The sequence below is a fragment of the Seriola lalandi genome, unplaced genomic scaffold, assembly GCF_002814215.2.
Source record: "Seriola lalandi dorsalis isolate HSWRI2012SDOR001 ecotype SW California unplaced genomic scaffold, Sedor1 jcf7180002054479, whole genome shotgun sequence".
Taxonomy (NCBI): domain Eukaryota; kingdom Metazoa; phylum Chordata; class Actinopteri; order Carangiformes; family Carangidae; genus Seriola; species Seriola lalandi.
In genome coordinates this window covers 136,997-159,193 of record NW_019525032.1, presented here as the reverse complement: position 1 = coordinate 159,193, position 22,197 = coordinate 136,997, and the positions used below count along the sequence as shown (strand labels likewise).

General features: G+C 43.6%; 3 protein-coding genes across 3 annotated transcripts; 1 reads left to right on the top strand and 2 right to left on the bottom strand.

Annotated features, from left to right (window-relative positions):
- Positions 1 to 1,115: 1,115 nt before the first annotated feature.
- fam161a (FAM161 centrosomal protein A) lies at positions 1,116 to 8,380 on the bottom strand. The gene is made up of 7 exons (XM_023412416.2): positions 7,990 to 8,380; positions 6,631 to 6,899; positions 4,341 to 5,558; positions 3,898 to 4,065; positions 3,685 to 3,784; positions 2,709 to 2,839; positions 1,116 to 2,275 (listed from the first exon to the last, which is right to left on the bottom strand). The coding sequence occupies exons 1-7, from the start codon at positions 8,143 to 8,145 to the stop codon at positions 1,963 to 1,965; spliced, it is 2,355 nt and encodes a 784-aa protein (XP_023268184.1). The 5' UTR covers positions 8,146 to 8,380; the 3' UTR covers positions 1,116 to 1,962.
- A 957-nt stretch (positions 8,381 to 9,337) lies between these two features.
- Positions 9,338 to 14,728, bottom strand: cct4 (chaperonin containing TCP1, subunit 4 (delta)). Its single transcript, XM_023412425.2, has 13 exons — positions 14,429 to 14,728; positions 13,618 to 13,670; positions 13,440 to 13,529; positions 13,229 to 13,337; positions 12,718 to 12,982; positions 12,447 to 12,579; positions 11,939 to 12,078; positions 11,757 to 11,853; positions 11,250 to 11,360; positions 11,007 to 11,137; positions 9,998 to 10,232; positions 9,635 to 9,748; positions 9,338 to 9,513 (listed from the first exon to the last, which is right to left on the bottom strand). Exons 1-13 carry the CDS (start codon positions 14,544 to 14,546, stop codon positions 9,499 to 9,501), a joined length of 1,611 nt encoding a protein of 536 aa, XP_023268193.1. The 5' UTR covers positions 14,547 to 14,728; the 3' UTR covers positions 9,338 to 9,498.
- Positions 14,729 to 14,952: 224 nt separating this feature from the next.
- On the top strand, positions 14,953 to 21,878 carry pus10 (pseudouridine synthase 10). Its single transcript, XM_087175649.1, has 18 exons — positions 14,953 to 15,072; positions 16,145 to 16,283; positions 16,404 to 16,691; positions 16,817 to 16,903; positions 17,612 to 17,646; positions 18,070 to 18,187; positions 18,286 to 18,347; positions 18,446 to 18,498; positions 18,708 to 18,765; positions 18,859 to 18,944; positions 19,041 to 19,166; positions 19,415 to 19,471; positions 19,581 to 19,657; positions 20,013 to 20,068; positions 20,333 to 20,450; positions 20,629 to 20,771; positions 21,302 to 21,401; positions 21,516 to 21,878. Exons 1-18 carry the CDS (start codon positions 15,053 to 15,055, stop codon positions 21,552 to 21,554), a joined length of 1,662 nt encoding a protein of 553 aa, XP_087031775.1. The 5' UTR covers positions 14,953 to 15,052; the 3' UTR covers positions 21,555 to 21,878.
- Positions 21,879 to 22,197: the final 319 nt, after the last annotated feature.

Genomic DNA, 22,197 nt, shown 5'->3' with positions numbered 1-22,197 from the left:
CACTGCTGTCGTCACGCCCTGTCATAGGCTGGCTGGCTGTCAATCTGGCTCAAGCTCCCTCCCCCTGTTTTGGCTCCAGTTTGACCTCTGGTAACAGGAACACACAGGCCCTAAACAGCAATAAATAACACGAATTCCCAATGAAATAAAGGAGTTGTTATTGTTTTTTAATAAGTGTGACACAAACAAAATCATGATGACTAAAAAAATTATATATATATAATATCTAATATATTATTTATTATTATTACTCAATTTCTATGAGGTCATACACAGTAGTGAGCAAATGTTTTAGGCACTTTAGATGTTTAGATTCTTATTCATTACGCAACACCATCAAGGAGGCGTCTTATCCCTCCCGAATTCAACAGGACAACATAACAAACTTACAGCCAGACTCATATCTTCAGAGACAAAAAGAACAAAGGGTCCTGCAACAGATGGTCTGGCCCCCCCAAAGCCCCGATCTCAACATCATGGAGTCCGTCTGGGATCACATGAAGAGACAGAAGACACTGAGACAGGGCAGCAAATACTGATCCGGTTTAGATCATTTCTGTTTACAGCACTTTCTATGAAATTAACTGATAAATATTATATTTGAAAGCATCCTCACTTTAGTGCTTTTTAGTGCCTAAAACTTTTACAGAAACATTATTAATATTGTATTAAATCTATATTGTACCTGTATGACAACAAACTGGCCAGAGTGTAGTGTTTTTTTTTCCCTTTTAGCTTTTAGCTCATTGATAAATTAGGTCTTTTTTATGGAAGAAATTTTTCAGCACAAAATAAATATAAAATTGATGATGGCCAAATTCCATTTAGCTGCTAAGAGTTTCAAGTCCTGCCACGTCTTTAACAATCCATATTACACACTAAGGTTTTTAGTAAGGGGTGTGTCCTCACAGGAATGCTGACAAAATAAAGTATATAAGTGGCGCACCAGCAAGCTCACTTGGTTGAGCACGTACCATTAAGGCTGAGTCCTAGTCGCAGCAGCCTGGGTTTGAGTCCAGCCCGAGTCCTTTGCTGCATGTCATCCCCTCTCTCTCCCCTAACTTTCCTGTCTCTCTCTCATACAGCTACTATCATAATAAAGGCAAAAAATTACGTAAAATAAATGAAGTTTAATAGGATCAGACTGCATGCATAAGAAATACAGTGGATTTTTCTGTGGTCTGTTGATGTACACTATTCTCCTACAATGCAGTGCACAAAGGAATAAGGAGCTGCTTACAGAAAAGAAATCAACAAACAATGAATGGTGGCGAGACAGCTCCAGGAATAAGTGTCAGATCTTAAGAAAAACATTTTACTGTCCACATTACATATACTGTATCATTTCCTGTTAGTATAAAATGGTAAGGTATTTTCAGATTTTATATAGTAACCGCTAAACAATATATTACTATGGAGTAAATAGTGTATAGAATCAGTATGTCGTATGGATTTGGGACACATCATTACTATCATGGCTCACTGGGTTCCTTGAATAGAGCAGAGCCAGTAACATCTCCTACTATGAAAAGTCAGAATATCTCCCATGAAAAAGGCCGACAGCTGTGTCCAAAATCAGTCCCTCAAGTGAGAATCGTGCATTATATTGTGCCCTCAAGAAAAAAGTACATGACACCAAATAATGAAAATTCAAAAGTGTCCAAAGTCTCATTTAACTGGTCACTAAATTAAGTAATAATAAAGTAAACTAATAAGTGCTTTTTATGTGGGGAATAGTGAATTGGTGAACAAAGGAGGGATTTCAGACGCAGCCAACATCGTCACCTAATGTTCAATTACATCTTTCATCCCTGTATGTCATATTTATGAGCACAATATTTCAGATATGACACGTTATTATTCCAGAAATAAGAAGCTTCCTCTTCACGTGATGAGTTCAGTTTTGTTCAGTTTTCTCCATCAGAGTTTTTTTGACCATTTATAACTTGACGTGTGATGACATCATTCTCCTGCCTCCTGTTTAGTGTCAGCGTCATGCTCGCTGTCCTCTGAGTATTCCTCATGATCGTCTGAGTAGTGGTAACTTTCGTCAGAATAGTGGTGATCACGATCATCACCACGGTCATCCTCATCTGAGCGCTGACCGCCGGGGTCCTCGCCATAGCGCTGGTTGAACGAGGCCTCGTCGCTCTCCTCGTCTTCTCTCCCTCGTTCCCTCTCGTCTGGATCATCCACGTCTTCGTCATCGTCGTCATCGAGGAAGACCTTCCTGTAGTGAACAGGTAGATATCCCATGTCTAGGTCCTCCAGGTCACTAATAAACAGACAAACACAGTTAAAATACTTTCACCATTCGGCTTAAAATATAAACTTACTCATAATAATCATAACAGTTTTCTTTTCATATTTCTTCTCATTTTACTCTTTATTCACAGCAAATTTATCAGATACTAAACGATGTCTGTCAAACAGAAATACCAAATACTTGTATACCTTAAACGTGAAGTTGACCTTTATTTTTCTCTGTTAGAAGAAAAATTTAAAACTTTTTAACTGTTGCTCAGAGGAAAGCGAATCTGAAAACATCCCATGAGGCTTTACCAATATGTTTTTCACCAAAGCTTTAAAGGCAGCGCTGATTGATCCAGGTCACACTCACTCGTCTTTCCTGTAAAGCTTGAGACCGGCTGGGTCAGTAAACCTGAGTGTAGCGTGGAGTTTGCGCAACAAGGACGTCACAGATTTACCTCTGCTTGCCGTCACCGTGCTGGGAGGCAGATCCTGATTTGACCGCCTTGCCGCTGATGAACTCTTCGGTCAGACTGTATCCCTGCAGGGCGTCTGTGTAGCGCTTCTCTGCCGCCTGTTTGGCATTCCTCTGTTGTCAAAGCACATGTTCAGAAAGCTGGTGTAAGTAACGGAATAAATCATCAAGGGTCAGGAAGTCCCCAACTCTAAAATACCCTCATCAGTCCGTCATGAACACCGGGAGTTGTTTTGTCTATTAAGTTTCCTTCAACCTGACTCACTGTCAGTGTGTGATTTCCCATATTCCCCCGATTTACCTGCAAGTCTCACTCAAAAGCACCTCAGTGAAACTGGTCTGTGAGTGTCAGTGCCAAATGGAGGATTTAGAAAGAAGCTCTCCATTCTGAGGGTCCAGAGAAAGTTCAGATCATTCAGCAGCTTTTTATGTTACATAATTATTCGCCAGTTATGAAGATAATAAGAGCATTTGTTTGTTTTTCATCTATTTATTTTTATTCCTTACTATATTGAGAGTGAATGCAGCTATTATATGTTGAAGTATACAGTATATTTTACATGCTAGAGGCTGTATTTCATAATGTTGAAATTTAAATAGAAGTATTGTGGTAAAACACTGTCTAAGTTATTATAAATTCGTGTGATCTTATAATCTTTGATGATTAAGTTTTAGTCAGAACATCTCTGTTCACCATGGTTTTCTGTATGTCTGATGCAGAAACATAATTTCACCTTTAGTTTGGTGTTAATTAGTTTAATTGGCCAATCAATTCACCCGTCTCAGTTTAAAGGATCTTGAGGCTTGTGCAGAATCAGCAGCTGTTTATGAAGCCTCACAATCTGCTGTCACTACAGACGAGGGTGTTGATGTGAGACGACGAGTGCTAACTGGTTTGTCGTGGGGGTGATCAGATGGACGCGTCATGTCTGATTCACAGGTGAGTTTAATTTTTTCACCTGTGCAACCTGCTCCAGCAGCAGCGGCCTCCCCTTCACTCTCTGCTGCATCTCTTTCATCTCCTGCTGGTACTCTTTCCTGCGCTGCTGCTCTTGTTTCCTGCGGAGGTTGAACGCAGAGTTGTGGATTAAAAACACATGAATTTACTAATAAAAAAAAGGGGGCTGTTCAAGTTTATCATTGATGATGTAGTCGTGTTGTTTTTCGTGCACCTGAATTCTTTGAGTTTCGTCTGGTGAGTCTGTGAGAGGGCCAGGTGGGGGTCGTTGGCCTGCGCCCGCTTCAGCACCACCCTCTGCAGCTTCTTCTCCCTCTGCTTCTGCCTCTCCCTCCTCCGCTCCTCTTCCTCCTCAGCCTTCTTCCTCTGCTCCAGCGCCTTTCTACTCAGGGAGACAATCTGGTCACAGATGGAGGAAGGTTTGGACGGGACGGGGACTTCGGGAGGGCGGGGGCAGATAGTCGAGGATATGGGTGCAACACTCTGCTATGGGGTGTTAAAAAGTGCTGAGGATGATGGGAAAAGGAGCTCCACAAAAATTCAGATTTTCGGGGATTTCAAACACAGAACTGTTGAGGTCACTATGTCTAACCAGGACATATGACTGTCTCTGTCTCAACTAAAATGGTGGAAGTCCTGGGAGCTCTAAGATGGTACCTCACGGCCTCATGGCGCCTTTTGGTAGCGTCTGTGACTTTGGCAGGAAGCACCTCCAGGCTGCCGGAGAGAGACGAACAGAGGCTTGAGTTTGGCGTGCGAGCCGCCCCGGAGTTGATGTACGGCCAGCGCAGCATCCGAGGGCTCTGCTCCTTCTCGATGTCGGCCAGGATGCGGTCGCGGTGCGAGGAGATCTGCGACGTCCTCAGATCAAAGGGTTCACACGCGGTCGTGGGCTTCACCTCCTTCCGCTTCTCCAGTTGTTTCTGGAAGCGTTGGTAACTGGCGTTGAAGTCAGGAATCTCTTTGTTGATCTGGGGTCTGTGGGTGAAGCTGTTGTCCCCTCCTCCTGCTGCGTCGTCTTTGGTCTTCTTGCGATCGCTGAGTCGTCGTGCAAGCATGCTGGGAGGCATTGAAGCGCTGTGGAGCAGCTCCTGAGCTCTCATCTGTGTCTTGATGGAGCGATACAGCCGCTCCTCCTTCATCTGCTCCCCTGATGCTGCTGCGTACACCGCCTTGGGCACAGGTTTGGCCTTGAAGGGTTTCACTTTCTCCTGGTCGGACGGTTGCGGGTGACGCAGCTGCTTCTGCTCCTTCTTTAGTCGCTCCCTCTCCAGGAAGCTGAAAGGTTTCTGGACGGTCCGGAGATGCTGCTCCTCTCGGTCTCGCATGTTTTGCCGCCGCTCGTGATACTGCTCCTGCAGCTCTTCATACAGCGGGAGGTGAACGTGTGCAGGGACGGGGCTGGCGCGGAACTTCCTCTGGCACTCTGTCAGTCCTTCCAGCTGCCGTCGTAGCTCTGCGTTCTCCACTTCCATCTCCGAACGCGTCTTGACGCCACGCTTTCGTCTCTCGGCCTCACGCACTGTCATGTGGAAAGGTTTCGGGACGGTCACTCTGTGTTTCCAGCTCTGCTCCCCGACTTTAAGCCCTTGCCTCTTCTTTCCTTTTCCCTTTCCCGGCCTCTTCTGGTCTCCTGGCAGGCTGTGCAGCGAGCAGGACGACAGGTGACGGTTGTGAGGGGACACCTTGAAGTCCCTCCACATGTTCTTGATGTGCTCTTTGGGAGAGAAGAGCAGGCCTTTCTCCACATCGTTATTGGCGGCTTCATCCTCATACGATAAGTCCGACTGTCCTGAACTCCTCCGCAGTTCAACAGCAGAGTGGGACTTCCTCAAACGGCGTGCAGCTGCTGGGCTGGTGTTTGACCATAGCAGCCTGATTAGAAATAGAAATAGATGATATGTTAAAGCACCTGTGACTCATAAATTCATTCACCATTACTCACCCTCACCATGTGACAGTGTGGGTAAAGAAATGGGAACAAGGTGCTATCTTTAACGAATGTGAGAACATTTTGCTTTTTTTTTATTAATTCCAGCTTCAGATAAATCATCTCAAATGCAACATATACTGTGGATGCTCAATTAAATTGCACTCAGGGTTGTAACAATTCTTAATTATTGAATCTGTCAATTATTTGCTCAATTAACTGAGCAAATATCAAAAATATCCAAAATCCAAAGATATTCAGAAAAATACTTCACATTTTAATCCTGAGAAGGGACTCAAACAATAAATCTAGTATTAAAACAGTTGCTATAATTATACATTAATGTTATAACAGACAGCACAAAATGTTATGTAATTAAAGAGATAGAACAGCTTGCGATTTATGAAACTATTCCATCTCAGACTCATTAAAGGGTCAGTTCACCGAAATGATGCTGATAGCAAGACAATATCATTATTATATATATATATATATATATTTGTTTTTTTTTTTGGTTTGAGATATCCATGACTAAGATTTCCTTTGTTCTGCACTGAAACAGTGGAAAATTATAAAAAAAATTATTTTGGATAATTCACAAACCTCCCTGACAACAGTTTACACTAAACTACGTTCTAATTTGCTGTGGAAACTATTAACAGCATGATCTGTGGATTATCCAAAGTGAATGGGACATAATTTCCAAAAAGACACATCACACTTGTGTTTTACAAATGCAAATTTCAGCACAGACAAAAGGTTTCAGAGGTGGATATCTCCAAATCAGGGCTCATTAAACAAAACTACCTACATGGCTAAACACCACTGGTCGTGAATGAGAAACTATGTTATGTGTTACGTTATGAAATGTTGATATAGCGCCCCCCTCAGGCCAAAAGGAGTAAGACCAAGGCTTCTTTTTGTTGTATGTTTATACAGTTGAAAAATTCTATGTTAAATCCATAAAACCATAGAGACAATAAACCCAACACAGTTAACTTTATTTAATCCACCCACCTGTGCCCCGTCTCCAGCGTCGCCATGTCCAAAGGCTCCATGCACTTGAGCTCCAGCTTTCGCCGGTACATGCTCTCCAGCTCGGCCATGGTGCGGAGATGGGCCTTCTTCAGCTCCTCCAGCTTGCTGTAGTACTCCTCGTTGGAGAAGAAGATGTTGCTCAGGTCGAGGTGGTCTCCTGCTGCCCTGTAGTCATTCAGCAGGAGAGGGCCGCCCTTCCCCAGACAGTCCTCATCACAGAAATCAGAGCCTGAGTCCTCATACTCCAGCTGAAAGGATCAAGTGTGGCCCCAGGGGAAAACAAACAACAGCATATGATTGACCTGCTTCATATGATATTAAAAAAAACTTCTTCAAACTGATAAATGCATTTAGAAGTTTCCAGAGAGTGACATTTCAGGCCGGCTTCAGGATGGTGTTTGTCCACCAGGCCTCCTGGAGCAGAGCAGCCCTGCTCAGCGGCACTCAGGCTCCTCCAGGACTAAGCCTATTATCCTGCTACACCAGCAACCTGGGCCATATGGTGGAGCACAAAGGGCAGCTAAGCATGAAAGCTAAGCTCAACTAACACACTAACACACCTTGCATCAGGTGTCTGGCATCACGGCTACTCACATTATCATGAGGTGTTTGTCAAAGGGCTTCACTAAAATGGGACAACTGCTGCAGGGAATGACGGCAGTGTTGTTGTGACAAAGGATAACTAAGTGTTTGGGATTATAAAGTGAATGTGACGTCTGATAATCTAGTCGAGACGGAAGTCCAGAAATAGTCTGGCCAACAAATTACACAGGTCAAGTCCTTTCCGCCACACGGGCTGACCTGAAACTGTCAGCATCCTGTTGACTGGCCAAGATCAGACACTGTATCCGGTTCAATCAATAAGGTGAAACGGAAACACTGCGACTCAATAAATCAGGTTTGTACTGTGGAAAGGAGGAAAAACACATGAAATCAAAAAGCAGTGTTTTTGGGTCATCTAATTCAGGATGGGCAGTGTTCATGAAATATAATTTCTAAAGCATTTTGACTAAATCACACTTTCAACTGTGCTTTTATTTGACAGTTGAACTCGATTACAGTGCTTTATTTTGAAACTTCCTCTAGCATCAGTGGTAATCCCCTCACTAAGGGTTATGCATCAATATTAAAAGTAGAGAAAATATCTTCATGCTTGTATCTTTATAAAGATAAAGATATATCTGTATAATATCTAAATGTTGTAGCTTCCGTTATCAGACGTTTAGCTAGATCTAGTTCGGGCTAATGTGCCAGTAAAACTCATTTTAAGTGACGTTTAAGGCGTTTAAAACTAAGAGACTTGATACGGAATAAAGTGATTTTTGTTATTGTGTTTACCTCCTTCTCGTACTCCCGGTTGTCCATATGAGGTGTAGCCGTGTACGGCAGGACTCTCTCCCGCTCGTATGAAGCTAACGGCGCTTTGGTTTGCGGGTCTACCGGCGTTTTCAGACACGAAGTGACCAGCACGTTTGTCCGGTGCGCGTTCGCCATGTCTCCGGAAGAAACTGTTCCAGTTTTTAAACAAAAATGTAGTTTATAACTAACTAACTAACTAAAAAATCACTTGAGCAGAAAAACGTTAATTCGGCACGGTGAACGGCGAGTCGCTGTCCGCGTGCTGAATAGTGTCTGTCGGTAACCAGGCAACCGGTGAGCTCCTTAGCAACGGGCCGGGGTCTGTAACAGGAAATGTGGGTTCTTTACAAATTAAAAGTATCGTGAATGATTTTGATTAACATTAAATTATGACGTTAATGTTTTCCTTCTTCAAAACGGAAATGAAACCCACGGAACATATTTTCTTTCCTTTGTTTTGATTTCCAACTATAGCGGAAGCAGACGGAAGATTTTGACTGTTGAACTCATTTCACACGTGGATATAAATTATGGACTGGTAATGACGCAGAAGCTGGAGAATTTGTTGATAAACAGTTTTTATGTCTGGAAAATGGCATTTAGACATATTTGACTGCGTACACTAACCTGTAAATCTTTTTATAATGAATTTAAGTTCAGCCCCTTAAATATTGTAATTTATAATCTCCTATACATCTGTTCAGATCAGTAGATCTTCCAATCAAATAACTTGACCACACATTTGTAAAATTTAGATTTACATGGTACATTTTGTGTTGTCTTATATTTGTAACTCTTTATTCCTTCCTATCTTGGCCAGGAAAATAGATTTTCACTGATTTTCTGGTTAAATAAAAAGGTAAATTTTCTTGTATGCCATTCTTAATTTTATATTTGAATGTTTGTTCTATCACTCAGACACAAGCAGATGATCTGTAATGTCATGATTATACTGCCTGGTTTGTAAAGTCAATGTTCAACAAAGCATAGAAACATATAGAGTGGCTGACCTAGATATTAAGTACTATTAGTTTTCAGATATCAGACCAATACACAATCTGACAAACTGCCAACCAGCCAAGCTGCAGGAAATATGGTTACATCTCTTCTGTTCCTGAGTTACAGCATTGAATAATGTCCAGAGGTGTTTTTACAGAACATTATGATGTAATAGTGAAGTCGACCTTTGACCGTTTGGATATAAAATGTCATCACTTCTTATCCTATTAGACATTTGTGTTAAACCTGAAAACATCGTGCCTCCGGATGTCGCCACTCAACTGTACATCCCCTCACTGTTTAGTAAAAGAATCACACAGGCAGCAGCTGGAGTGTCAACAAAAAAACAAGCCTTGTTTTTTATTAAATTATGCAACGTAACAACTACAGTGGAAATCTGAACAGACTGGTGTCGACACACAGAGTCCTCTGATCCCTCACAGCACGAACAGGCTTAGTGACAGAACTCACTGGACAGACTCAAGTCTCTTATCGAGTGTTCACCTGCAACGAGACAAAACAGATATTCAGTTATGACTGAATATAATTGACAGCGCTTTCACATTTTGCTAAAAACAGGAATTCTTGTTTAAGTTAATCTGGGATTTGGGAGGTGGAGTCTTACCACGTCATCAATCTTGAGGATGCTGCGGACCGTCTCTGTGGCCAGGGTCAGTGCACTGATGGAAACCAGAAGAGGCTGCACCACCAGCTCGTCGAGGATGTTGGAGATCCCACCCTGTCACAAACACGCACACGGTAAACCAGTCAGAAGTGCACGGAGGCCAGTGTCAAAAGAAAACACATACGGGCGCATCAATGGCACAAGAGCAGGAGCAGAGTTACATGTAACTTACTTTTTCAGCAGGGATTTATCTTTTAATCTCACTCCAACTAACAGTTATTTCCATTTTCAATTCTGTGAAATGCAAGAATGTGTTCCTTCATGAACGTAAGTAATCACAGTATCAGAGGAGAGCCGACCGACCTTGCGGACGTTGATGCCGGCCATCTTGTCACCCTGGGCGTGCCTGTTGCGGAGCTCCGTCACAGTGGAGATGGGGTTCAGGCCGGCGTTCTCGGCCAGCGTGGAGGGGACCACCTCCAGGGCGTCGCCGTACGCCCGCACGCAGTAGGCCTCCATGCCGGCCAGGGTACGGGAGTACTCAGCCAGACGCACAGCCAGCTCGATCTCTGGAGCGCCACCGCCGGCTATCAAGGCCCTGAGGGGCGGAGGAGGAAGAAGAAGAAGAAGTTAATGACTCCAAATATGTCACGATGCGATTCTGAAAGCAAGAAACATGTCAAACAGAAAATCCCCTGCAGTAGTTTCCTGTGTCTTCTGTCCTTACATCAAACATTCATGTGTGATCCTTTACAATGAAGTAACATGTAGCTTTGACTCAGTCACTGGATTATGACCAGATTATTTCAATAATGTCTGAAGCCCTGAAGAGGTAAAACGATCCATTAATCCCCCCCAAAAAAACATGCATTTCCAGTCAAACAGAACCCAAACACCAGTTAAAAGTGATTCCAGTTATTTTTATCCATTATAATTCAAACTAACTTTGGGAACTTAACAATTTTGCTGCAACTGCAAATAGTCTTCATGTTCGCTGCCGTGTCGGACAGAAAACTGATGAGCAAAGCTAAAGAATAAATCTGAATTATCCTTTCAGTAGATGTTTGACAAGGTGCCTTTTCTACATCTCATGTACCGATGAATCACGAGTTGTTTCTCAGTATTTCTGGGATGTGGAATATGTGTGAACGCTCCGCAGCCAAGTTGCTGAGGCAACCAGGAGTGAACAAACGGTGAGCTCTTCACTTTCCTGTTCCTCTGTTCGTTACGCTCCGACATGATGAACCAACGTAAGAGCGCCTTTGTCAGAGGGAATCTGTGTGTTCGGATGTTTCCTCTCTAAGACTCAGAGTCATCAGCATCATCTGATTCATCATCTGTGAAATAAACTCTGCAGCAGAAACAAACCGACCTCTTCTTGACCAGGCAGCGGATGACACACAGCGCGTCGTGGATGGAGCGCTCGGCCTCCTCGATCACCAGCTTGTTGGAGCCGCGGACCACGATGCTCACCGTCTTCCCGGGGCTGGTGCAGCCTGTGATCTGCAGGGAGCAACGACAGCGGTCTTAGCGGAGGCGTAAGGCCAATGTGACTCTGTCTGGTTCTTTCTGCTCATTGGTCTCCGGCTGTAATAAACGAGAAGACGCAGCGTACCTTGACCAGCTTGCCGGAGCCGTCCAGGCTGACCTCCTCTGCCAGCTCTGCTGTGCCGAGCATCTCTGGAGTGAAGTGGTCGATGTGGGCGATGGGCTTGGTGCCGATCGTCTGAAGGGGAGCAGACACTTTATTTTACTTTACCGTCACAGCTTTATTCCTACAGGACAATAAACATGTGTTTAATGTATGTTTGTGTATCAGGCCTCCGCTGCAGCTGACAAAGACGTTCACAGCAATGAGATGATGCCGACAACAAGTCTCGTCAAGAACTTGTTTTTGCCTCCGACCACAAGAAACTTTCAACCAGAACAAACGATGAAACAAAGACCTTCTGTAAAATGTAAAATCCTACACAGTTCTCTCTCCTCACTGATGTTTTATTGGCATATTCAGGTTAATGTGGAAACAACTGTGATTTAATCAGTGACTGATGTTTCCAGCTGCACAGTCAGAACTGGGCTCAGTACCAGCCTGAGGAGAAAGAAACCGATCAGTGACGCTCACCTTGCAGATGAACTCGATGTCCTCTCTCTCGATTTCTTTCACCACCATGATCTTCATTTTGTTGAGGAAGTGCAGGGCGAGGTCGCTCAGAGCGTCTCTGTCAGGGGACGGTTCGTTGTTAGTATCAAACAGGTTCAACATGTAAAGCAACATCTGTTCTCGTGTCAGCCGTGTCTCGGTACCTGAGGATGGACTTCTGGATGAGCAGCACGTTGCAGCCGGCCTTCTTAATCTGTTTCACCAGGTTCAGGATGTAAGCGCGTTCCTCCCGAAGGACGCGGTCCATCTGGGCGTAGTCTGAGACCACGATCTGGTTGTCCATCTGCATCCCAAAAGAAAACACACACACACACACACACACAGGTCAGGAGAGAAGGGGCCCTGATAGGAACTGCTCACGGTCAATATGAGGTTCTAAAAAAGGTCGATTTTCTGAATAAATTTAAAATCAGTGTGAGATATAAAACTGTTTAGGACTGACTGAACACACAGATTCAGGTCGACCACGCCCCCTTCACATGTTAAACAATACATCCACATTCACACTTTGTTTTGGTCTCAAGTTGTTGTAACGAAGAGTAGAGACGTGGATCAAAACACGTCACATTTCTCTTCATCTGTCGTCACACATCGTGTTTCAGCTCGGTGTTAAACCGATGCAGCAGGTGAATCTGTCCTCAGGTGACTCACGTCGGTTTTGGGAGGGGACAGGCAGAACTGGATGAGGCCGATCTTGGCCTTCTCAACACGGGTCACGCCGGTGTTGGCCACCCTCTGGGTCAGCACCAGGCCGTCCACCAGCTCGCAGTCATCGATGGTCCCACTGGAAACACACGGACACTTTAAAATCCTCAAACGCCTCAAAATCAATCAAACAGAAATATTTCAAACTGATTCTAAATGTGAGAACGGAGACCGACGCATCAATAGGTGACAACAGCAGGTGGATGGTCGCACTCACCCGAGCTTCTTGATGATTTTGATGTCCTGCAGGTCGACGCTGGTGGCGGTGGCCGGGTCGATGACTCTCATGACGGCGTCCACGCTCATGGGCGCCAGCAGGCTGGAGTACTGCGACACCACCTTGGAGCACAGCGACGTGGTGGCGCTGTTCAGCAGCGTCTCGCGGTCGCTCAGCTGCACCGGCCGGCTCATGGCCGTCAGCACCTCCACGCCCTTCTCCACGGCCTTCTGGAACGACTCGGAGATGATGGTGGGGTGGATGCCTGACCGACGACACAAGGCGCAGACATTAAAGCATTCTCTGACAAACATGACTGAAAACAATGTTGTACATAATGTGTGTCCAGCTGGTGATTCTCAAAGCTGCACTGAATGTTCACTACTCCAACATTTCCACCCGTTTCTACCATCAGCGTTTCCACCTTTTAATTCCTCTCGTTTAAATTTACAATAACGGCGCCGGCTCATTTTTTATTTAGCGTCCATCTTGTGTCCTCTGCAGGTCTTACCTCTCTGCAGCAGTTTGGAGCAGGAGTCCAGCAGCGCTCCGGCGATCACCACCACAGAGGTGGTGCCGTCGCCTGCCTCGATGTCCTGGGCTTTGGACAGTTCCACCAGCTGAAACACACACACACACACACACACACACACACATTTCAAACATCAGTTCATGTTAAAATCTACCAAAAGAATCAACCATCAGACGGCCTGGTCACGTACCATTTTGGCGGCAGGGTGGAGCACCTGCATCTGCTTCAGGATGGTGGCCCCGTCGTTGGTAATGGTCACGTCACCTTTCTCGTCCTGGATCTGAAACAAAACAAGCTCCTGCTTAGAAACACGTGTAGGACGGAGGAGCCGAGTAAATTCATCCTGAAGACAAAATGTGTTTACTGACCATCTTGTCCATGCCTTTGGGTCCCAAGCTTGTTCTGATGGCATCTGCAACAGCTGTCAGACAAGCAGGAGAAGTGTCGGATCAATAACAAGGATCACACCAACGTGACTTAGATTAAAAGCACAAGTAACCAAAATCTTAATATCAAGTTTGATCTTGTTCTTAGTACACAAAGCAGAAGTTACGCGTGCATGTTACAGGATGACAAAACAAAGGAAAATCAAGCTGTTAAAATCTAATTTCTTCATTAGGCATTAACACCAAAGTGATGTTACTTCTGCTACTTCCTGCTTTTACTTCAGATCCTTCTATTCAACACATCTCAGCCTCTGGCCTTATATAGTGTGCAGCAGGTTCGAGCCAGTGAACGAGCTGATGCTGAGATTGTGTCGAGTCATGAGCATCTTGCCGGCAGAGGAAACCGAACCGAACCAAACCGAACTCCAGTCAGAATTATAGAGGTTATAATCTCATGCTGCTCTTCACTGCCAGTTTCTCTGCTGCAGGCGTTAACGGAGGAAAACCCAATTCTGAGGCAAGTTTTTGTAAAGTAAGTGGATTGATATATGCTGAATTTGATTTAAAAAAAAAAAAAGGGATCCTTATGAATTATTGATCCACATTTATCTGTGCAGTCACTGTGTTATGTGCTATTAATACTGAGTGAGCTGCTGAATTCAGACTTTACTGAATGAGGTTTCGGACCGGGCAGGCGGTGCCCGGCCCAGAGTGATGAACACGGACTGAAAGATGTGATTTTAGGGAGCCGGATGGTAAAATATTAAAATAGCTTGTTAGCATTTTAGCCTACCTTTAGCAGCAGAGATGTTACTGAACCGAATCTGGGCCGGCTTGTCGCGGTCCACATACGCCCCTCCTTTGTTTTTGCCTCCGGTTAAGGCTTTCGGTGCCGCCATCGCTTCGGGCATCGCAACTTTATAATCGACGGGAAATGTTAAGAGGAGTCTTCAGAAGGGGACGGATCAGCCCCGGCGCTGGTACGCAGCGGTTCGGCTTCGGATGGTCTCAGATTCTGTTGCTTCCACCCGGTCCCGGTTAGAACCTTCCAGAGCCACGGGGTTGCTGCGGAGAGAAGGACCCGGCTGTCTGCTGCCCGGCGATTGGAGGTGACGTTTCAAGACAGTAGGCGTCGATTACCGATGTGATCGAACTGATTTATATGTATTTTATTATTCAAAAACAGTTCAATTTTGATTGAACTTTACATAAATGTGACTATTTATCTAAATATACGCGATTACAGTTATTATAGTGTTTGTTAATACCTACATTTTAAACATTACGGTGAGACGAGCTGATATGGATTGATTAGCTCTGTCTGTCGGGGCTGAGACAGTAAGGAAGAAGCTTTTTGGATGAACATGCTAACAGACACCTGAACTCTGTCTGCTTTCTTTACGGTTTACTTCTGTGGATGAACCATTTCGCTACACGGTAGGTTTATTTCAGGTGTTTAGCAGCAGCTCACTGTCTTCACATCTACTCATCATGGCTCTTAAAAGCTCACTGTTAGCTAAGTTAGCTTAGCTCATGCTAAGTCTCATGCTTTAGCAGTGGTGGAAGAAGTATTCAGTGTATCCTATAGGCTGTATATGGGCATATCCTTTATTAACATTTTAACATTAAGTACTAGTACTACTAGTACATAAAATGACTAATACTACATTTAAAAAAATACTCCATTACACTTAAATGTCGTGCAATCAAATGTTAATTGAGTACAAGTTTGTAAGTATAATCAGCTCACTGCAGAAAATGTCAACTATAAGTGTTATATTAGTATATATTATATCATTATATTATTATTACTTTTACATTAATGTGTAATCAGTATTTCACTGCTGCAGCTGGAATTCTAAATGTTCTGTAAAAGCCTGCAACAAATGATTATTTTGATTTGTAAAAATTTACAAAATAGTGAAAAATGCTGTGACGATTATGCACAAACATTTTTTGAACTGATCCTTAAATTTGGTTGATATATTAAAGTTTGTCCAGCAGAGAGCGCAAACAAGTTTATTTATCAACAGTAAAAACTTTGTAATGGAGACACTGATCATTGGTGTTTATGTTTTGCAACGTCATGCTTCTTATTGGTGATATACTTTCCAAATACAGATGACAAATATCACCACCGCCTTTGATTTGGATTCATTTAATCTGTTGTGTAATCAATTGATTATTTATTGATTGTTTCACCTGCAAAAAGCCAGAAACAATGATAGACGCCCGTCACATGAAGCTCCTCAAGTTCTCAGAGCCTCAGAGTTTTAAGACTCGTCATGTCCGACCAGACGTCTGAGAACTCAGACCATGACAGAAATACTCACATATGAAAAGATAGAACCAGCAAATGTTGTTTTGTTTACCTAATTAATTACTTATGTCTAAAATAATTTCAATAAGGTTTAATTGTTTCAGGTCCTGTGCCTAATGAAGTAATTACCTCAGCCTGTGTTTCCTAATGAATGTGTCTGTCATCAGTCTGTCATCAGTCTGTCATCAGTCTGTCATCAGTCATGCTGCCTCTGAAGGAGAAGGACAAACCCATCGTCCAGAAGCTGCTCTCAGCCGGCTGCTGCGCTCGCTGCATCCTCAGATTCTGCTGCGTTCGGGTTCAGGCCGCCTACAGACAACCACAACAGGCAGGACTCCTAACCTGCCACCTTCTGTGTCCATTCATTTATATATTCAAATGTCCAGTGTTCCCTCTTAATACCAGTTACTCACTGACCCGTCATGCATTGTGTCGTTGTTTCACACAGGACACACTGAAGGAACTTCAAGCTTTCATCTGCGACACAGAAAACAGCAAATCCCAAGATTCAGCAGCATCAGAGGCCACAGATGAAAACAACAAGTCCCATGATGCAGCTGTATCAGAAGCGCCTGAAGAGCCACCGACCAAACGAGTTAAACTGGAGCCGAGTGGGACAGACGCTCAGTCCGAGGAAGACGCTGCTGCGGTCACACTGAAGGAGGAAGAGTCGAGCGTGTGTGTGCTGTGTTTGGGAATCCTGCATCAATTCTGTGGCGCGCCTCAGGCTGTAAAGGTGTGTGTGTGTGTGTGTGTGTGTGTGTGTGTGTCTGCATTCATAAACAACACTGTCAATAACAACAGCCGCAGCGTCAGGTTGTTCTGTTGCTGAGGTGAACTCGTTGTTCTGTATCTTCACAGATAGCCGAGACAGTGAAGGAAGAAAAGTACGAGTTTGACACCCTGGTGCTGTCTGTGTCTCTGCCGGCTCAGCTGTGTGTCCGGGAGGTCAGTGTGTGTGTGTGTGTGTGTGTGTGTGTGTGTGTGTGTGTGTGTGTGTGTGTGTGTGTGTGTGTGTTGTAATTACCAGACTCATCTGTTGATCATCTTTCCAATGAACTGATTAATCATTTGATCTGTAAAATGTCACGATTTCCCAGAGCTTCGAACTGTTGATGTAGTTTGACCAACAGTTCAAAACCCAAAGATATTCACTTTACAACTCGTCACACTGAAAAGCTGGAAGCAGCAAATGTAAAACACATCTTTAGCTTGAAATACGACTCAAACAATTGATTTACATTCAACATTGATTCATTAATTGACTGAAAGGTTTCTGGTATGAGCACCAGATACACATTTTTTAATCAAATATCCAAACAGTTGGAAAAAGAAAATGTAAATTAATGTATTTCTGTCTTTCTCTGTCACATGCTCTTATTTTGAAATCAGTCACTGGTTTAAATTAGTAAAGATTAGAAAAGTCTGTAAGACGAGATAAGATCTGTGCTGTTGTTTAATGCAGCTTCAAGTAGAGACAATTAAAAGAAACTGGTGGTGTCTCTCTGTGTTTCTTTAATTCAATTAATAATTACATTCAATTTGATACATTTTTAATTAGTAATTCAATTAAAGAAAAGCTTTGTTTTGTTTTGTGTCACATCAGTAAAACGTCATGTGTCTGATGTTTGTTTTATTTGAACTTTGACCCTGCAGCACTCCTGTTGGCTCCACGTGAAGAAGGAAGTCAGGTAAATTAATTTGTCCTGACTCCCACAATTTCAGGTGCAGTCAGTCAGGCACATACAGTCAGTCACATACAGTCGGTCACATACAGTCAGTCACATACAGTCGGTCACATACAGTCGGTCACGTACAGTCGGTCACGTACAGTCGGTCACATACAGTCGGTCACGTAGAGTCGGTCACGTAGAGTCGGTCAGGTACAGTCGGTCACGTACAGTCGGTCACGTACAGTCGATCAGGTACAGTCGGTCACACACAGTCAGTCACACACAGTCGGTCACGTACAGTCGGTCACACACAGTCGGTCACGTACAGTCGGTCACGTACAGTCGGTCACGTACAGTCGGTCACACACAGTCGGTCACGTACAGTCGGTCAGGTACAGTCGGTCAGTCAGTTTGGTTTAACTTGAACACTTGAACATTCAGAGAAAAAGGTCTGGTGCTCGATAAGGACGACGTCATCCAGGTGAAGGAGGCCTTCAAGTGGATCATGCAGGGCCTGGTCGCAAAGGAGCTGGGGAGGGGCGTTGCCGTGGTTACCAGGGTAGGTGATCTCCACGATGAGGAGAAAAACTCTTGTTTGTTTAAGGAGCACATTTCATATGATCACACGCACGACACGTGTTTTTTGTCTGTTTTCAGAGCGCGTTCGAGGTCGGCGTGGAGTTCATTCACGAAGCAACTGACTCGGACTGTCACTTCCTGTGAGTACCGAACTCTGTGAGAAGAAGCTGGATGGTGTGTTTCCCCGTTTGCTCTGTTTAAACGATGCTCCACTTCCTGTCTTCTGTCTTTCCCACAGTGCGTCAGCGTGTCCCGACTGTTTCAAACCCACCAAGAACAAACAGGTGAGGAGTTTAGATGTTTTGTGATAATTTTCACAATAAAATAATCAGACGTAGGGCAGCGTGTCGTTCCAAAATTTTCTTAACGATCCTTTGTTACCAATTTTAATAAATCCATTTTAACAAAAACAAAATTACAGTACGCATTACCCTACAAATCTAGTAATAATTTCTTCATATTTTAATCTGCACTCGGCTAATGTTTAAGATGTGTATAAGAGACAGGGATGGCGGTGGTCAAAGCTCTGGAGAAGATATCTGACGCCAGATTTCTGAAGTAAGATTCATCTTTATATCTCAGGTCTTTTTTCTGAAAGGTGTCGTCTGAAGTGATTGTTGTTGTTGTTGTTGTTGTTGTTTGTGTCTTCAGACACTACCCCTGTCCTCCAGCGCAGCCGTCCAGCTGTTGCAGCCTTCAGGACGTCCAGTGTGTCCACGTGTCCGTCTTTGTAGCAGGTAATGTAGGACGCCAAGAAAACCTTCCAACACTTTGTCGTTTCAGTCAGAATCCAAAGTTTTTCTGAAGGTCAGGTTTCTCGTCCTGACGTTCAGGGAGATACAACAAGTTCTGCCGCAGTCTGCCTCAGACGCCCTGGGTGATCGATGGAGAGAGGAGGATGGAGTCTTCGGTGGAGGAGCTGATCGCGGCGCCCATCCTGTCCGCCTTCAGAGCCGACGGTGAGTCAGCGCTAAGACGGCCGGTCAAACCCGTCACACGGGGTCAGAGGTGAAGGGTCGCACACACAGTGCGACTCGCCACAGGCGGCTGAAGAACAGTAGAATGATGGGATGGTTTCTGTTGCGAAACAGAATGCGGCACAAATGAATAATTGTTTTATCTCAATTATCTTGTTTTCATCATCGTTAGATCAGCGGCGCAGCTCGGATCATGGGATCATCCTGAATGTGTCTTTTCTTTGTTCCAGGTTTTAATTTCTCCTCGTCTGGCAGAGAGGACGTCGACGTCCGGACTCTTGGAAATGGTGAGACACATGTTGTTGTTTTTTCTTCTTCTTCTTCTTTTTAAAGCTTCACTTGCAGAGAGATTTTGTCGCCTGAAGTGTGAAGACTGATTTTCTGTCTCGGTCTCAGGTCGTCCGTTTGCGATGGAGCTGCTGAATCCTCACAAATCCAGACTGAACAGAGCGGAGATGAAGCAGCTGCAGGAGGTGCTGCCTGTTCCCTTCTCTCACTTCACACACTTCAAATATCTCAACCGCAAAAAACAAAGAGACGTCGACACACAGATCATTTCATCATGTAACAGACATTTAGCATGAAATGTTAAGAACACATGTGACGTGTGAGACGATGAAGCCTTTTCCCTCAGCTCATCAGATTTTATACAAATAGACTTCACTAAGTCTTAAATACAGTCAGTCAACAGAATCTTCTGGTGCGTCCTCCGGGAATCATGAAGATCCTCTGCTGCAGAGATACGTCACTCTGCACCAAAGTGTCGGACGGTTCTGATGTTTTCACCTGTTCTGTTACTTAATTCAACTTTGTGTTGTTTGTTTTTAGACCATTAACAAATCTTCAGAAAAAATCAGAGTGAGAGATCTGCAGGTCGTCTCCAGGTAAGAACAGAAACCTGCTCTTTATCACAGCTCTGATAATCAATAGATAATAAAGTGGCAATGATCTGAGTTTATCTGTAATCGTAGCTTTTTTTCAATTCTCACGGCATAATTATGTTTTTTTTTTTTATTTCTTAAAATTTGGTTCATACATTCACTCAAAGATGAACGGATTTGATTTTGGTGGTCAAAGGTCAAAGGTCAGACGATGTGAACTGTTGCATAAAAACGTGTGTGTGTGTGTGTTTGTGTGTGAAACTGCAGAGAGGCCATGAGTCGGATGAAGGAGGGCGAGGAGGAGAAGACGAAGTCGTACACGGCGCTCATCTGGACCCAGAAACCGATTGAGAGAGAGGAAATCACCTTCATCGACGACATCAAGGTCACTGCAACACACACACACACACACACACACACACACACACACACACACACACACAGTCGCTGATATTTGTTAATGAGTTGCTCTGTGATATTCTGAATCCCAGTATCTCCAGAGAAGAACGGACATGACAGTAACAATGACAGTGAACGGTCCCGTTGTTTGTTTGTCACGTCAGGAGCTGACTCTGGATCAGAAGACTCCTCTGAGGGTTCTGCACCGCCGGGCGCTCGCCGTCCGACAGCGAGTCATCCACAGCATGAACACCCGCTTCCTGGACCCACATCACTTCTACCTGGGACTGAAGACGCAGGCCGGGACGTATCCTCATCACAGCTTGACAATGAAGTGTTTCCTTTTTTTATTTACTTATTTATTTATTTATTTATTTTTTATCAATTATATTTACTTGTTTTTATTTATTTTTAATTTATTTATTATTATTTATATTTACTTATTTTTATTATTATTTATTTATATTTTATTTTTCAATATTTCGTAGCTTTTATTTTTACTTAAGGAAAGAGAGGGGCAAAAGTGTTGTTTTGACAAGTTAGTTTATTATTATAATTTTTAATTTTTTTATTATTTATATTTTTAACATTCATATTAACTTATTTTTTATTTGTTTATATTTTATTTTTGAATATTTATGTTTATTATTTTTTATTTGTTTATATTTTATTTTTGAATATTTCGTAGCTTTTATTTTTACTTGAGGAAGGGACAAAAGTGTTTCAATATGTTTTCATTATTATTGATTTATTTATTCCTTTTTCTTCACCATATATTTCTGACAGTCATTAGTACATTACATTTTACATACAAATGCTCCTGAACCTCGGCCTCAGTTACATCAAAGAGTTTGTCCACGGAGACTTTGGACGCACCAAACCCAACCTGTGTGAGCTGCTGAAGACGGACACGGACATCCTGGAGCTGGACGTGGAGGTGAGTCCCACACTCATTCAGTCCGACATGAACCGAAGCGAAGTGTCTCTTCATGTGTTGCAATAACCTTCGTTCTTATAATAAACTCCCTGATGTCTCTGTGTCCTCTCGCAGTCTGTGGACGTGGACTGGCCTCCCGCCATACCGGAGTGAACGCAGCTTCAACCTGAGCGAGGCCGGATCAGGTTCTGTCTGAACCATCCGCCACGTTCACAGCGCCTGAGCCCGACGGTGTAAATACTGTCTGGACGTGAGGAGGGAAGCCACGCTGCTGCTGCTGCTTTGAAGCCTGGTTATGTTTTGGTTCTGGTTCTGGTTCTGGTTCTGCCTGAGGACGACAGGATCTTTATTTCCAATGACTCTTTGTTTTGTGTTTTTCTGACTGAGTCAACAGAAGGTCTCGCAGCTGTGTAAATCTGTGTTGTACAGAAGCTCTGAGGGAAGGAAACAAATAAATTCTGCTGATCCATTTTTTAAGTCTGATGTAAATTGTTTTTATTTCCGTGTAGAAAATGTTTTATTTTTGACTGTGACTTTAACCAACAAGCTGCAGGACGTCGCCATCGAGTGACGTAACAGGTACAAACAGGTCTGGGATTCAGCTCCAAGGTTTCTATTTAAAATGGAGCCTTTCTATATTTTCACATGTAGTTTTTAAACTACAAACCATAACTTCTGATATAATATTTTAATGTAACAACAACGTGAGCCTGTGGCCACTGCAGGAAAGCAAGGCGTTTGTTGTCGTACTGAAACCTACGATTGCCTGGTTTTTAAATACAGCCACTAGTTTCCA